The following is a 16,960-nucleotide window of genomic DNA, read 5'->3' as shown; positions in this document are numbered from 1 at the left end:
ACAAGCCCTTTTGTTTTGAAAAGCGAAAAAGTACAATAAGTACGGATAACAAACTTTCGTGCCCCAGAAGCGTGACTTGTGTTGTTGATTAGGCACTTATCTGTATCTCTTCTAGTTCTTGGAAATGCCTGAGAACATTGCATTCAGCTGTTGTATATCTGTAAGATTTCTCGTAAATGTCTGGGAACATTGCATCTAACTGCTCTGCCTAATTTCATAAATAATGAGGTTAAGCAAGCATGTTATATTTCCCACGATGTCAATGAACCTCTGTGTACTTGCAAACAGCAAGCATGTTATATTTCCCACGATGTCAATGAACCTGTGGGTACCTGCAGCTTACAACTGCACGCTATAAATACAGTGTATGATGAGGGCTACGCAGTCTTCAGCCGAGACAAAATCAATTGAACGTAACTTTCGATGCCTTTACAGAGGGTCTACAAGCTATTGACAGCATAGTTGTCTTTTTGTTCATTATTAAATAGGTTCTGAATATCCTAATTATCTGTTAGAATTATTATATTCGCAGGTTCTCCTAGCTCAATGTTTCCAATGAAAATCATCTGTCTGCTTGCGCTCGTCATGAGTAAGTATCGTATTCATAGGTTTATGTATCGGTTATTAGTATTAGTATAAATGCGGCAAATGATGACGAGTGTGTGAGCGGTAATGTTATAAATTTCTCGTACGTTTTGAACTATACAATCGAGAAAATTAAAAGAATGGTGCAAATAAGTGTTAACACCGACTGTAGACTTGTTCGGTTAAATTATTTCAGTATCACTATGTATCAAGAATGAACTAGATAAATATACTAGATAGTTGCGCTAGTGTACGAAGTGGGAGATACAAACATTGTCAATGATGAGAAAGCAGGAGAATAGCGGATGACATAAAATTAGATACAGAGGCAAAACTAAAAATGATCGTAACTTTCTGCTTAAGCGTCGTAGTGCAAAAGAATTAAATGTTCAATTCGGATTTGATTGTGGAACATGTGAGTAACACTTACATAGTTTCCACGCTCAAGATAAATTTATAGATGAACAGCGTATACATGGTAAAATTGTGGTCACCTGTATGCCTTTGATAATTAATAGTATAAAATATTAATAAAATAAATATTGTGGCAATAATATCATTATTTCTGTAATACATGACAAATGCCTCGTTGCATCAAAAATTGTAACCTTCGATGATAGGCGCCGTGGCAATCGAGTGTCCAGCTGGCTATGAGGTCGTTGGCTCTACGTGCATCCACCACCTGCCTGGTGGGTACCTCACGTACGATGATGCCGTCAACTACTGTCACCAGAATTTCGGCAGGCTGCCCGTGTTGGCCGACTGCGCATCTTTCACTGAAGTCGCAACTTATGTCGACGATGGCGGTAATATTTTCATCTACATTGTATTCGTATGGAAATTAAATACGCAGTTATTTTAATGTTGCTATAAGGACTCACTCACTCATTATACAAGTTTGATTGAAGACCAGAGCACGCTTTTTATTAATAATCTTCTTATTTGTTTCTAGTAAGTCGAACAAAATTTCTTGCTAGCGCCGGGAGATCAAAAAGCAGGTTACCAAATGACATTTTAATAGATTGCGACGTTTCGGAAATACAATTTTCATTATTAAGCTGGTAAAAGTTTTACCACACTTGAAATTGAACTTTGGAATAGACAGTAGTATATATCAATGGTATAGTCTATAGTGTATACAATTAAAAATATTGGACCAATCTGGAGACCTAAGAACCACATACGGGAGGCTCACAATGAGACCATCACCCGAGCGACATTGGAGGCCTGCACCAGCATAGTTATGCGGTGCCCTGACCCATCGAGACTGGCGATAGCNCGGAACTGTTGAATTGTTCGTTTCACGTGAATCAGTGGCGACCGTTTATCGACCAAAACCAATCATGAGCTGAATGACTCATTATTCTGTAACTCATATATGAATTACAGAATTAGGTGTCTTTCAGCTTACAGTTACAGTCATTCAGCTTACAGTTACTGTAGCCATTGAGCATTTATACATAAATGCTCAATGGATTCAGTAACTGTTGACTGTTTGACAGGTTTTTCGTCTGACACATAATCTTGTTTAGGAATTTTGAAGTTTTAACTATAATTCTTTAATGGATGTATTGTGTCAGGCTCAACGGACGCCCACAACGGTTACTGGTTGGGGGCCACCAGCCCGGCGCCCAACCACGTCTGGCAGTGGAGCGACGGCACGGCACTCCAAATGGGCGCTCCTTACTGGGCGGCTGTGGGTGGACCAAATTTTTGCCAGTATTTTTTGCATTATAGAAATAATTTCTAGATCAATGAAAAAAAACCACCGGTGTAGATGGTTGGTTCCTCGTCCTTTACCTTGTGGCACCGCAGTGTGCGATGAAGTGCAATTTTATCCGTCAAGTTCAAACGCGCATTTTTCGGAAGTGATTTAACGAAATTTTACTGGGGGCTTATTTACTTTTTACCTTAGCTCCATCAGTAAAAATTATATTATCATGTGTTTTTTTCGTAGAGATCACATTACCTGTATTTCAGCCTTCCAGTTGCTCTTAATATATTGTTTCGTCAGGGTTTATATGCTATTTGTATCGTCATTATCTGGTACATGTCGTTCTCATTATAGCATGATCTCTCAGAATACCGGAGAAACGGCAAGAGAGCCCCAGGGCGGGACCAGCCAAAACTGTGCTAGCATCATGCCTGATCGGGGCTGGTCAATTCATGATTTCGCTTGCGACGCATCGAACTTTTATCCTCTGTGCTCCATTACTCCGGTGCATGGTAAGTATTATGCCTTGTGAACTGAGTCTGCTATCATTTTCCGCTAATGTCGCAGCTATCGTCTGCCCTTCCCATTATATATTAGAGTGCATTTCAGGTAACGTTTTGTTATGGTTGTTATTGGAAAGTAAATCAATGAGTGATTAAGCTATTTTCAATTTTTTTTTCAAATTTAAAATGGTAACTATGGATGATAATGAGAAACAGAAATATAAAATGCTCCTGGTTAGTTAGAACGGTATTTTTTTCTCTGGCACTGCCTTAACCCATAACTCTAACATTAAATTATTAAATTTTTTGAGCCTTCTCAAAAGATCCAAATACTATTATTACTGTCTGTAGATATATTTCAAGACAGTTTAAGCCGCTCGGCGAGCCCCAATTAAAATTTCGTTAAATCACTTCCGACCAATGCGCGTTTGAACTTGACGGATAAAATTTTACTTCATGGTACACTGCGGTCCCACAAAGTAAAAGACAGGGAACCAACGATGAAATTACTAGTCAGTTTTGCTGGAACTACGTTTATTAAATATTCGTAAAATGTTAGATGCACATTGAAGAGGTGGGTTACAGTTTATCGCACGATATTCCATAGTAAATATATACAAAGTTTCAATAATTAAAGTTGTCTCTACGATGCACTTATCATTCATGCTAATGTATTAATTTATCGTGCTCACTGGATTTTTTAAAGGTCAATATACACTTACATGTTTTAAAGGATGTAATGTCAGTAAGTTATTCATATCGTCAGTCTGCCTAAATCGCAATCCCAATTTAATTAACGTACTTTAATTGAAACAAGGAATCAATGGAAAATTTACTTGACATTTTCTTCGCTTCGCACTAGTGGGCGAGAGAGCTCATATATGTCATTTTCAGCTACATATGGTTATTTGACTTAGTTGTGGCCAAGGAAGTTTGAGTGGATTACAAAATTATTTATTCAATAGATGATTTGCAAGAAATATTTTTCTACCTAGAAGAAGAGAATTATCGAGATCAGCCCTAAATGTCTAAGGAAGGCAAAGTGGACTTGAAATTACGCAAAGTTTCGTGGCAGCAAGTTCTTCAACGTAACTTTTCCTACATGGTTATCCAATGAATATAAAAAAATATAACTCAGTACTCACTGCAGTGAATGACAGCTAGAGAGCGCATTTTATTGTCAACGAAAACGCAAAGTCACGGACGGACGGACATGGCGAGCACAACAGCGCCTTTTTTCCATAAATGATAAAATGCGCTAAAAACAACATAGCCAAGGACAATAATTATCATAGGTCTTCATGAGGAATAGCGACGTACGTCAAAATCTCGATATCACTTTATCCACACATCACATTTAACAAACTAAAAGTATTAAAATATCGAAACAGACCACGTACGGCAAAGACCCTTAAAATCCACAATATCCCTTTTCTCATATGCTTTTCGATTATACCTTTCATGAAATCACAATATTAATAGAATCTTTCGAAGGAAACTACCAGTTGTAAAAAACTCAACTCATTTTCACTTTGATGCAGGCATCTGCCCAACTCCTTATGTTGAGGTGGGAACGCAGTGCGTTCATATGATTCCGTCCGCACATCACTGGAGCTCGTCACGCAGTCAGTGTGGATTGACTGGCGGAGATCTGATCGTTTTTGATGACTGCGACCAGTACCGCAAGGTTAACCTCTATCTCACCGAACAGGGTAAAAATCTACCAGATTGATATAATATTTTCACCATTAATTCAAACACAATTAAATCTGAATGACTAATGTTCGATAATCTTCAACCTTATCTGGTAAGTAGATAAATAACAATAGGTAGGTTATTTTTCAACGAAACTTTAACTTACACTTGGAATGACCTTCAATAAACTAAATTCATATTTTCATGATTTTCAGTTATCTGCATTAACACAGCAATGACATTTCAAGGTAATTTACATTTCAGGCATTTAAATGAAGAAAGGCTCGCTGCTGCTTTTAAACTTTGGTTATAATTATTCGCATTAGAATATTTTACGTAATTTCATAGGTGGAGGTGAAACTTGAAACCCAGTTATTAATTTCGGACGAAAAATTCGCATTTACAAGGTTACAACCCTGATGGGTATTGGATCGGTGGATCTGACAGCGCCCTCGAGGGACAGTGGCGCTGGACTAACGGTTCTCCGATGGTCATGGGGCTTCCATACTGGGGAAATGTGAGGAATTTAATTTATAGTATTTATTCTATTTAAATGAAAACATGAGAAATGTGAACTTTAGTTTATTGAATTTTTCTGAGCAATTTAACACAGAGCAATTAAATGAATGGCCGAATCGTCAGCTTTGCTATGAAAAAATGAACCCCTAAAGTTTTTTTAGCTTAATTAAAGGCTCTGATGCAGCGAATAGCATTTAGTGAATTCTCCCACAGTAATAACGGAAAATTCATATCTTGAGCTACTATGATGCAATTTGCAGCAAGCTGCCTTTAACTTACCGAACACACAAATTCATTAATATTATTTCCACTTTAGACTAAGATTCACTAAAAAAATCGCAGTCGTAGAAGCATATGTTGAACGCTGCAATTATAATTTAGGCGTCAGGCAGATTCTGGATCAGAGCCGTCATATAATTCGTTTAATGCGTATATTCGGGCCATGTACACGTTTTGTTCTACTTCGCCGAATAAAATGAGAGTCAATTCTCTCGTCAATTTCCTGGCACTTGTCGAGTTTTTGTTACAGACTGTTGCAGTTAATCGGACATACGTGTGCAATAAAGGGGATAGCCCACTTAACCGGGCATTTATCATAGGTTCTCAACATATTTATTGACACCAGTCATTTTAGACGAGCCCTAATAAGCAACATGTGATTCATAAGTGGACAGAATAACTGTTATACCGACTAGTTTCTTCCGGACACTTGATTAAAAATAAAAGACCTTATAACCCTCTTAAACTAATTATGCATATCTAATTATTTCAAGTTATTTCCAGAAAGGACTTTTTGTTCCATTGATGTGTACATTAACTAACTTATGAGGTAAATTCAATATCTTCAGAAAACTCAATGATTAGGTTTTGAATCGTGTATGAAACTATTCCTTCAGTTTAGTGTTGACAAAAGTCTTTATTTGCATCGTTGTAATAAAGGTGATGTGTTCCCAACAACAAGTAAATGATAAGAATTCATTACAAAAGCTAGCACGAGCAGAAATTGACATTGTTCTTCACTGATACGCAGTGTGGCTAAACGAACTTCATATTCATTGTAATATTAATGTAAATAATGATTACGCATTGATATGTTTATTTAAATTGCATTGCGATCTATTAATCGTTCAACTAGAAAATCAGTTTAACTTGGACATTTCATGATCACCATTTCTATATGTTATACAAAAACATGAAAAAGGGTTGAAATAGCTGAAACCTTTGGCCTGGAAGACAATGAAAGTAATTTAATTTTCCATAAGTGCCAAATTTTTAAAGAAGAATTGATGATATTATTACTTACAGCTCCTAGAGGCATACTGTCCTTCATAATTCGCAACTAATCATAAAAATTCTTCTAGAAATGTCTTCGATATGAAAAGACTACAGAAAATCTGTTTAACATAACAACTTATAAGTCTTAGATTTACCTGCCAATCATTAACTGGATGTGGTTTGCAACAAAATGGGTTGCTTTCACAAAAAAGGCAAGCACCCTGTGAAGATCATTACCTTTATTTTAGTGCTCTGTGTCGTTACAGACGGATTGGATCTGGTAACCTCAGTTTCGCCATTTGCCTGTGTTATAGACTAGAGCGAAAATTCTAGAAGATTTTCGGAAACGATTAGAAGATGAACATTTAAAGCACTTTAAGTGGAGTTGAATAAATATTATATTATTTTATTTATTTGTAAGAGTTTTCTTCCTATGTATTCGGTACGTATGCTAAGAATTATTCTGCGCATTTTTCTGCCGAAATTCACATCTAAGTGAAAAAATTAGCTACAACGAAATATATCTTGTTTGTAAAATTAAATGAATAATAAAAAGTATGTGCTTAAACAGGCAGCCATTTATTTCCTGATAAACATAATTCGAAAAGATCTTTTTACAGCATTATGCCTTTCGTTTCTCACAAATTGAGGCAATTATTTTGTGAGAGAAATGAGTGCAAATATCAAATTCACAGCTCAATCTTCTCAGATTATAAGTACCGTTGTCTAACCCTCATGAAAATTACAAATAGGAATAACAAATAATAACAAGCATATCGCAAAAGAAAATAATTTCATGTGGAAAAAATGAAAAGTTTATTCATATCAGCCAAGGAGCCCTCAAAGCATAAATAACACGTAGGTTGTACACCTCTATAGTAGTTTTAGAATTTAGAGTATCAAGTACATGTATTACAAAAGGAAATGTATCTAATTCGACGAATATCCTAATAAATAATTTTAATAAGAAATAAATAAACATTCCTAATAAATCGCATCAACAATGCAAGCAATTTATTCACATCTTGGCACTTTCTATTGATATCCTTGTTACATCTATACATGCTCGAGGATGTTCATTTTGTTGTAATAGAATATTTAAATATTTCCAAATAAAATGCCAGAAAATACAGCCGGATACAACTTATTTTCATGTATGTTAACATTTTTGATATTGATTCTGGAGTGGTGATATATGTTTAGTTGATTGGGTTTGATGTTTTCTTATGTTTGATGTGATGTTTCTCTTAGGAGGTTGTTCAGGGTCTGATGACTATTGGCAACTGTCGATCTCTTGCTAACGACAATATTCGATGAATTGCAGTAAAACTGCAAAATTAATTTATCCCTTCACAATTTCAATGATATGAAAAACGTTGTGCTCAGGTCAACATTGAAGCGAAATCTTGTTAAATCTGACTTGACTGGTTTTACCAGATCGATTGTTCGACCATTTGGGTATATAGGATTGGGATGACGCGCATAAATGGTGAGAAAAGCATTAAACAAATTGACACAATCTGCCCATTAGTTCTGGCGCTGTGAGCAAGCAATTCGAAATACAACTTATATTAGGATTTAAACATGACAATCATGGTACAAAGATGGACGAATTCGCCGTATCAGCTTTGTTTGTTTAGATAAGAAACACGTTACTGACTGTTGTCCGTTAAGATATCAGATCTTCAGCTTTGACGCCTTTACCTCTTTCGCCGTGTGATATGGTATGCAACATATCGCGTGAAGTATCACTTGCATCACAAGTTCATCGTAGTCCAGTTGATTAATTCTTCATTTTTGATGGATAATAATTATTGATATTTCTTGATACCATTTTGTTCCTTAAATACTTTCTTCTGATCTTTAGAGTGCTCAAAAATTTACGACATGAAAACTTATTCTGCTCTACCTTGCTGGCTAAATTTATTGCCCATAATCACTTCTATGCTAAGCGGTATTTTTCCTGCTTCTCTGCACAGGCATTTCACCGACATGAAGTTTTTATAAGATGGGCAGTTTTAATGCCATGTTCATAGTAGCGTAGTCATGGCTGCAGTAGTTACTGCAGTCGGCGCCGCCCACTGCTCTAAATTTTAACTCTTATTGATCAAAATTCTGAACAGGAGAGTCGAGTAAGTGTCGTAACTTGAATGCATTGATTTAGCCTTTGATTCGTTAACTCATTCTTTATGTAAAAGTAACAATGAACAAAACTATAATTTCGTTTTCCATTTCGTTGGGAATTAATCATTTCATTCGAACTGCTGCACAATTTATCTTAAAATTAGAGCGATTGAAAATCCAAGACGGCGTATATTTTCCTTCAACCTTGAAACTCCTTGTTGTTAGTAGTATTTAGGCAACTTTAATTTAGAAGATAAAATTTACCTTATCTGTTGTTGTTTCACGGATGGAGAGTGATTAGCCGTTATAGAGAGCCGACTCGTGCAGTTAGCTTAATAGAGATTACGAAGTCTGGCAAGCGTATGTTCCCTATTGAATGTGTTCTCCACAAGTTGCTGCTATAGAAAGCTTGAAGGAAATAATTTTACATAATGAGACAAAGAGAAAATACAGACCAAGATGAAATGGAGAAGGGCGAGCGGAAGCTTCTGAACAGACTTACCGGCGATGACCCTCTGCCCAACTCCCCGTGAGTATTGAAGGCATCCACAAATTTTCTATTCTAATGTTTTGTCTTCTCACTTTCGTTGGAAGGTCCGTCCAGTAGAATGAAACGTTCGCTATAGCCCAATTTTTGAAATGGAATATACAGTGACACGCAAAAGTATTGGATAGCCTACATTACAGTTTTCTTTATATCTCAAGTTAAAGTGCAAGGTTTTACCTAATATTTAGTCAGTATTTTGATAATTGTACTAGAAGCTATATATAGAAAATATATTGATAAGTAAGCAGTGATTGGATTTTATTCTACAAAATAGGAAAATTAACCCGCGCAAAAGTATTGAGCACATGTTCAAAAATGAACAAAAATAACTTTTTTTAAGGTACTCATAAATTGCTTTTCACTTCTGACGTTTCACTAATCTCATATCGTTATCTAATTGGCCAATCAGAGCAGTTGGCTATGGTTTACGAGATTTCGTGTTCCGGTGAAGATATTATCCAGCTTCATAATTAAAATTTAATTTAAAATGGCTAAAAATCGAGAGTTGGCAACAGATTTGCGTCAAAAGATCATAGATTGTTACAAGAAAGGGAAGGGAAATCGAATAATATCCAATGAGCCTGATCTATCATTGAGTACACTTGAAAATATCATCTGGAAGCAATCATTCTGATGATATCATCCGCGCATGCTGTTGCAAAACTTCCGAGACCTGGTCGTCCGAGGAAACTAACAGACGATAATGCAAGGTGGATAAGCAGAAAGGTACAGAATAACCCGTTTGTTACTCGTGGTGAAATTAAAAGCGACCTGAAGGAAGCTGGGATTGATGTAGCAAAAAGGACACAATCAGCAGAGCTCTAAATCGTACTGGTATAATCTAATCGCCATTAGGAGCATGAAGGATCCCAAAACTAGTACACATGAACGGACAAGAAGTTACATAAACATGCGCGCGAATTCTGGCCTCACGGCGTTGATGTTCGCAGCTCGTGAAGGATTTCGCAATATTTGCAATCAACTGAAAGACACTGACGTGAACCTCCAATGTAATGACGGTAAAACTGCTCTGCACTACGCAGCGAGCACAGGCTTCAAAAGCGTGGTTGCCGTCTTCGTTGAAACGCTGAAGGCAAATTGTTCAATCAGAGACAAAAGTGGCTGGCTGCCTCTACATTACATTCGGAACAGAAAAGAATGTTTTGCATACATGCTTGGAAAAACTCCTGACGAGGCATTGACTCCTGATGTGATTTTGAAAATTGTCGAGATAGCAGCAACAGAATCGTTGAAGAACGTCCAAATTATGGCGAATAATGCAAATTTTACGAAAATTTTATTTCACAACCGCGACAAGAACGGGGAGAACTTACTCCATCTTACTATCGTCCATCATAGCTATGCATCTGCCCTAGCTTTATTAGAGAAAACAAAAATTGACAAAACTTCGAAAAACAACAATGAGGATACACCTTTGCTCCTCACGATAAAACAGTCAGGCAAAAGCTGCAAGGACCAAGAAGCTAAAAGAAGCATTGCTGTTTTGAAAAAGTTGCTGAGTAGCGCCCACGACCTCGCCAGTTCGGCCAACAAGCAGGGCGAAACTCCGCTGTATTTGGCGTCAAAGTTTGGACGTCAAGACGCTCTCCAATGTCTTCTGAAAACAAAACCCGTTATTTTTCAGTCCGATAATCCAGAGAGAAGCCCAATACACGCTGCAGCGCGTGAAGGCCACGATAAATGTTTGAAAATGCTTTTACGTTCTCTCGAGACCAAGGACTTCAAAAAAATGAACGAAATTAAAATCCATCCCCTTCATTTGGCCTCCAGGAACGGTCACGAGAGATGCGTAAATATCCTCTTGGTGGGTACTCGTGCAATGATCACATGAAAGATCATAAATTCCGTCCCATTTAATCAATGGATGACAAGTACAATTACAAGTGAAATTCCATTACTGAGTAAAATCGAATTTTAATCGCCAATCGAATTTTAATTGTATTATGTAAAAGATGTTCGTTTTGTTAAAGATAAGATGACAATGGCGAAAAACAGTAATTCGTAATTTTACTACTAATAAGTGTTTCTTTGGTTGCAGGAAGATGAGAACTTTCAAGAAATTTTTACTCGCAAGGATGATACGGGCCACTATTCTATAGACAAAGCCTTTGACGGCGGACATGATAAGCTTTTCCGTATTCTGCTCCACCGGATGGAACCTAACAAGAAAGACAAAGAATTCTCAATCAAGTTACACGGATATTTTAAAATGTGCCTGGATGAAAAGAACTGGTAAGAATAAATTATATCTTGTTATATTAATTAGTGAACTTTTGCATCGGAGAGAATTTATTTATTTGAGCACTCAGCAATCAGCGATAAACTAAATAATCTTTTTTTTAAGTTTGTAAGTTTGAATTATTGCAACAAAAATTTATGTGCCGAATTCAAAGTAATCAAACTTTTTTTCATATGTGACATTAATTAGAAACAATAGTGTGGTATGCCTAGGCCATGCGATATCTAGGCTAGGCCTTGACTACCCCGATACACAATCGGGCTCGGAAAATAATTTCAGATATGAAGTGATTGGAAGTGTTTTCTCTTAAACTAAGTTTGGAAAATATTCTACATCATGTCTTCAGGGTCTCTCGAACAAGGTAGGAAGAAATTATTTTGAGGAAATCTCACAAATATTTCGTTAGATTTATAAAATTTTATCTACTTCCTAAGGCAGGAAGCTAAGCAAAAGATTAAACAGGAGGCCGAGAAGATAAGCAAACCGAAAGCTGAGCGCAGAAGGCCAAGCAAAAAATCAAACAGGAGGCCGAGAAGATGACCGAAGCGCTAGCTGAGCGGAAGGCAATGCAGCGGAAGAAGGCCACGCAGATGGCCAAGAAGAATATGGACAAGAAGAGGACCAAGCATTTGGCTTTCAGATACCAAGTTCTCAAGGCAGTGATCGAAAGTTCCTGGTGCAAAGTTACATTCGACGCCCGAACCTGCAGCAAATATCATCAGCATGAATCGTCCGGAAGCGAAGTTTACTGCAATTCTTTTGCAGTGCTGGTCGAAAAATACCCTGAACTGGCCTGCCAAGCAATGTACAAACACATCTTCCCTCTACCAAAAAGGAAACTAGAACTACAATACTCCCCCTTCGAGTTTATTTATTACAGGGCACAGGAAGGTATTTTGAGTTTCGGAAGCTGAATTATCATGCAAGAACTTATTAAGTAAAATGGTGTTTACTTGTTCAAACTGTGCATAAATGATTTGTCAGGAGATTTAAAGTAAAAAATACCAAGTTCAAAGTATGACAGACGCCACAACGGCATCTGACTAAGTTCTGAATAAGTTCTAAGGTTTAAGAGTAACCAAGTTAAAAACAATATAGACATTTTTAGAAGTCTCAAATTACTTTCCGAATCTCATCCTAAGATTTTATACCATGCAGAAGCGATTAAACTGCACATTTCATCCATGCTGATCGCTTTTTCTGGCAGGTGGTTAAAATTTCGGTTCCGTTCAGTAAGATTCAGTCCAAAAACCATTGCGTAATAGACTAACTCTATTTGCGGTCTTTCTCAGCAATCATGGTCGGAAAACAAGATCTAACTCATAGGTATAAATGGATTAAATATGATAGATTTCTCGATAAATTAGAATATCTGGTGTTTTCTAATTGAATCGTAAATATTGGTGCACAAAATTTGCTCAGTATTAGAGCCGAGGGTCAAAGTGGAAAAGAGACGAGCAATGAGCAATTCTTCACAGACTCTCTTCGGTTACAGCAATACAATATCAATTACGTATTGACAATTAAATACCTAGACCAACCAGAAACTCTTCTGCATAATGTAGTGAGTATTACAAGCATGAGAACAAGAAACGAGCCTTGATCATCAAGGAACCAATGGCGACACGTCCCGTCTGCTGTTACAACGGTTTGGTCAACGTTACCACAACAACCAATGCAAAAAATGCTTAAAAAGAACAAACATTGCAGATTCGAATGGAGAGGAAGCGGCTATTGTGTCTCCAAATAACAAAAATGCGAAAAGCTAGTACTCAGACCATCCTCTTCAGAAAGCAGTCGGAACGCGCAACGAGGCGCACAGCCGAATTTTGCTTCACAAACTAACCCAGTAAGTTTTTAGTGACCGTTGTACCATCTTAAACGTTAATAAAAAGATTATTACAATCAAGAAGTACTAATTACATATGTCCCAAGTCATGATTTTCTAATCGCTTGGTTGCGTGAAGACTTACCTGTTCGTGGTTAATCTTGCACATTAAAGCAACCTTGTTTGATCTCTCATTCAGCCAATTAGGTGTGCACTGTTCTGACATCTGAGTGAGCCTAATCACTCGACATCCATTTCATTACGTTCGAGCAGCTATAGTGCTAAACTAACGCCACTTACAGATCTAGGAATAACAAAATATTGTACGCAGGAGATTATGATAGTACCAGCTTTAACTGCACTGGAATAAATGCCAAAATGTCGCCATATGTGAGTTGGACCTTTCAGCGTTGAACTTGGCAAGTTGGAACCTCATATCAGGGGGCATGTCGCTAACGTCGGTAAGAACTGAATTAGCTAAAGTAGTCAGAACGTGGCTTGGCCATAGAGTTGTATGAGCAACAATACTAGCTTGAAAGTGAGTAATTTTACTTTTCGATCTTGGATGTGTTGACTGAAATTCTAAAATTTGCAGAGGCTACTCTGTAATGAGCTATCGTGGTACTCACAGCAATGTTTCTTTTGCTTGATATAATATTTCTTTATATAAGTTCTCAGTGCATCTTGTCCGTGGTAAATTACGCTGCTCTGGCTATATTTGTTTTCTCAGGACATGGCTGTTGAATAAATATCAATACGCTCGATGGTTCCTGTACTCCTACCTGGCTATCGACATAGTAACTGCCGTCGTAGTGGCGCTCCTCCTATCCATGACCTGGTGAGTGATTTAATGGGCCAGCGCGGTGGCTACGCCACAATTAGTTTCCTTTTGCTGGGCTCACATACCTCTCATGGCAATGGAAATAATTAAAGAAAGCATATATTGCAATCGCTAACTGCGAGAGCGCATTGATTAGCTCTTGGGTTTTGGTAGCCTGAAATGAAATTTAATATGATTTTTTCTTTTTGATTGACTTCGATTTTTATATGTCGATAACGCTTTCATTAGAGTTTCCTTCTGAAAATTATTCAATGTTATTTCATCTAATAATTATTATTGCAATGCTATCTTGCCTGGACGTCGCAGGAACTCCCAGCGTCAGCAGGCAGCCTTCAGCGGAGCTACGCGCTCTCAGGTGTCACAAGCGTTCGCTGACACGCGTTCAGCTGACAGTGACATGCTGGCCGCCGTCAGCTCCGTGATGCTCATTGCTGACACTGACGCCAGCTGCAGCTCCTGGGGGAATGGTGAGTCAGCATCGAGACTGGGGGAAGTATGGTTTCCAAATCAATTGTCCAGGTATCAGTGAGTGTTTCTCAGTAAATTTGTGAGTTCTGAGAGCATTTTAGCGTTAGACAAAACCAGTTTGCAGCATTACACGTAATTTGGTAATTCCACTTCATGAAAATATACGAGCGTGATATTTCTGCGGTATCAATAAGGTCATAATAGGCAATAGATATGACAGCATTAATCCAGGCAGCCATACCGGTAACAATACAACTGCAGGAGCAATGGCTATGCAATTCACAGGAGCAATAGCTATGCAAAATTACTACTTTTTACCGTAGAAACTATCAAATCTAGCTGACTTATAAATGGATGGTAGCCGCTTATCCACTCATATTTCACGGTTTTATTTGCCATGTTCATAAAACGTGAAAATACCAACAGGCTGGAACGCGTCAGACGACATGGAAGGTATTGTCTGCTGCCTGGAACCGATCTGTGTGCGCCGTACATCACCTGCAGCGACATTCACCTGGCGTCATTGGTCTTGAAAGCCTCACTCTGTTTCTGCTCATAGTCCACGCGTTCCTTGAGTGGCGATTTCTGTTGAAAGTGAGCACTCTTCATTCGAATCTTCTCAAAAATCTTTATTAAAGCATTCTTGAATAATGATCATAGTTGGGACATCATACATAAAATTTGAAACCACTGGAAAGACATAACAAAACTAACTTCTATATATGTTCAGAATAATGGACTCCAGAACTAATGCTTATCAGCTCTTACTCATGTATAAGATAAATCAACAGAATTGAACTGAGATGTGCGTTTTCATATTGACAAATTACGTCAGCTAGATTACCACATCGCAGCTACCTAATCCAACTGGCAGTGGTTACCAGGCAGGGTGGCCCAGTGGTTAAAGATCAGAGTACCAAGATTGGAGCAGAGAGGTGCGGGTTCGATCCTATTTTAACCTATTTAAAATAAAACAGATTTAATATGTAACTAGCTCCTGTGTTTTCAGGTATAAAGAGTACATAAAATGTAATTAATTCTTCGCGGTAATGAAATTCTGGGCGAGACGACTCCCGCGTGCATTCCTACATGCGCGCGTCTCATCCATTGTAATTTGCGAACGACTCGTTATCACACGACACGTTACTCGTATCATTAGTAGTATGTACGGTCTATAGAACTGTTTTGCACGAGTTTTTAAAATTCTGCAAGCAGTGGTTGTAAAGAATAATATATCAATAATTGCTACCTTCAGAATTGTAGCTGGAATTTGTGACTTTTCTAATGTTGCCATGTTCTATGGCAATTTCAGAAATATATCCTCTAAAATAATAATTTGTAATTCTTCGAAAATAACCCAATTCGTAACACTTCGATTTCACTCTGGTACCAAACCCGATGATACAAAGAAAAAAAAGCACATACTCACAGGAAACGAGCATTTTGGTAACTTACGACTACGTTTGGTATCCTTGTTTAAACGTATTTCTCTTGCAGTGGCTCGCGGCTTGGTGGCGATGGCTGCAAACCTATTATAGCCACGCACTTGACTTTTAACTGAAGTTTCCAAAACTCGATCCAGCTTTCTCGATCAATTAGAAATTAAAAAACCTGTAGCATTTGGACACGAGCAGCTGAAGTAACACGCTCATGCCAAGATATACTCCAAGTTAATTAGAAATTTCCATTACTGCCAGTGCAAAAATCTTTGATGCTCAATTCTGTTTCCTAGAATGGCGTGATGTCCATTATTCCTTCACCTCAGTGTCCATGCCGGTTTTCTCAACAAGCTGCAATTTAAGACGCTTTGTACAATAAAATTAATAAACTTGTTTTAAAAGTGTTCAGTTTTAGAAATTTACTATTTTGAAGTCAAATACTTCCCTTTTAACACTACGATTACACAATTGAAATGAGCAGCGTGCATCACCAACACAAGTATAACAAGGGCGAACTGCCGCTTGCAAGTTGGCAGCGTGTGCGCCAGCCTTGGCTGCAGGCAGCCTCAGCCTGCAGCGTATGCGCGTCTACTTCCTCTCCTCCAGATGCATAAACATTTAACGAGTCTAACAACCAATTTTGCCTTGCGAACATGAAAAAACAACTATGAAAAGAAGAACCTTAAAGCATTGTCTGGGTATTGTCATCGATGTTGTTTGAACCAATGAATATTTTTTTAATTTGGTCAAACTGTACTAGTAATGAGGAGCCTGTGCAAAGTTGGATATGACACTCACGCCGCGATTAGTACGATGGCCAGTACGTCCAACCGCCAATTAAATAGAACAATCTTATTTCACTGAATGAATTTTATGAACCTCATCACCATAAGATACAATTGTGCGATTCTAAATTGCTAACCTTACCTTAAAATATTCAAATTTTGTAAATCTCGTTTGTACCGGAGGTACATTGTTCAATGCTTGTTCAATGCGAACTTTTTCGTATCGAGCTCCTCTTCAACAGGAACATTCGAACTTTTACCCCAGTAAGTTTAAATATATGAGAGTTATTCCAAAAGTTCACTGTATCATTCGAATTAGTTTGGAGAATCACGCATCATGTACCTAAGGTTCGTGGAACATCATTAATATCTTTCAT

The 16,960-nt window shown here is 37.7% G+C and overlaps 1 protein-coding gene across 1 annotated transcript; it reads left to right on the top strand.

Moving 5' to 3' along the window:
* Positions 1–401: 401 nt before the first annotated feature.
* On the top strand, positions 402–14,812 carry LOC108673367 (the record flags this gene model as incomplete). Its single annotated transcript, XM_018161183.2, has 11 exons — positions 402–589; positions 1,206–1,391; positions 2,166–2,281; positions 2,667–2,811; positions 4,344–4,514; positions 4,905–5,033; positions 9,913–10,055; positions 11,022–11,215; positions 13,781–13,888; positions 14,198–14,358; positions 14,786–14,812. Coding segments are annotated over exons 1-11 (1,423 nt in total), but the record flags the coding sequence as incomplete, so codon positions are not given.
* Positions 14,813–16,960: the final 2,148 nt, after the last annotated feature.

Source organism: Hyalella azteca, unplaced genomic scaffold, assembly GCF_000764305.2.
Source record: "Hyalella azteca isolate HAZT.00-mixed unplaced genomic scaffold, Hazt_2.0.2 contig259, whole genome shotgun sequence".
In the NCBI taxonomy this organism is placed as follows: domain Eukaryota; kingdom Metazoa; phylum Arthropoda; class Malacostraca; order Amphipoda; family Hyalellidae; genus Hyalella; species Hyalella azteca.
Note: the sequence above shows the minus strand (reverse complement) of the source record. Positions and strands in the feature narration are given on the sequence as shown.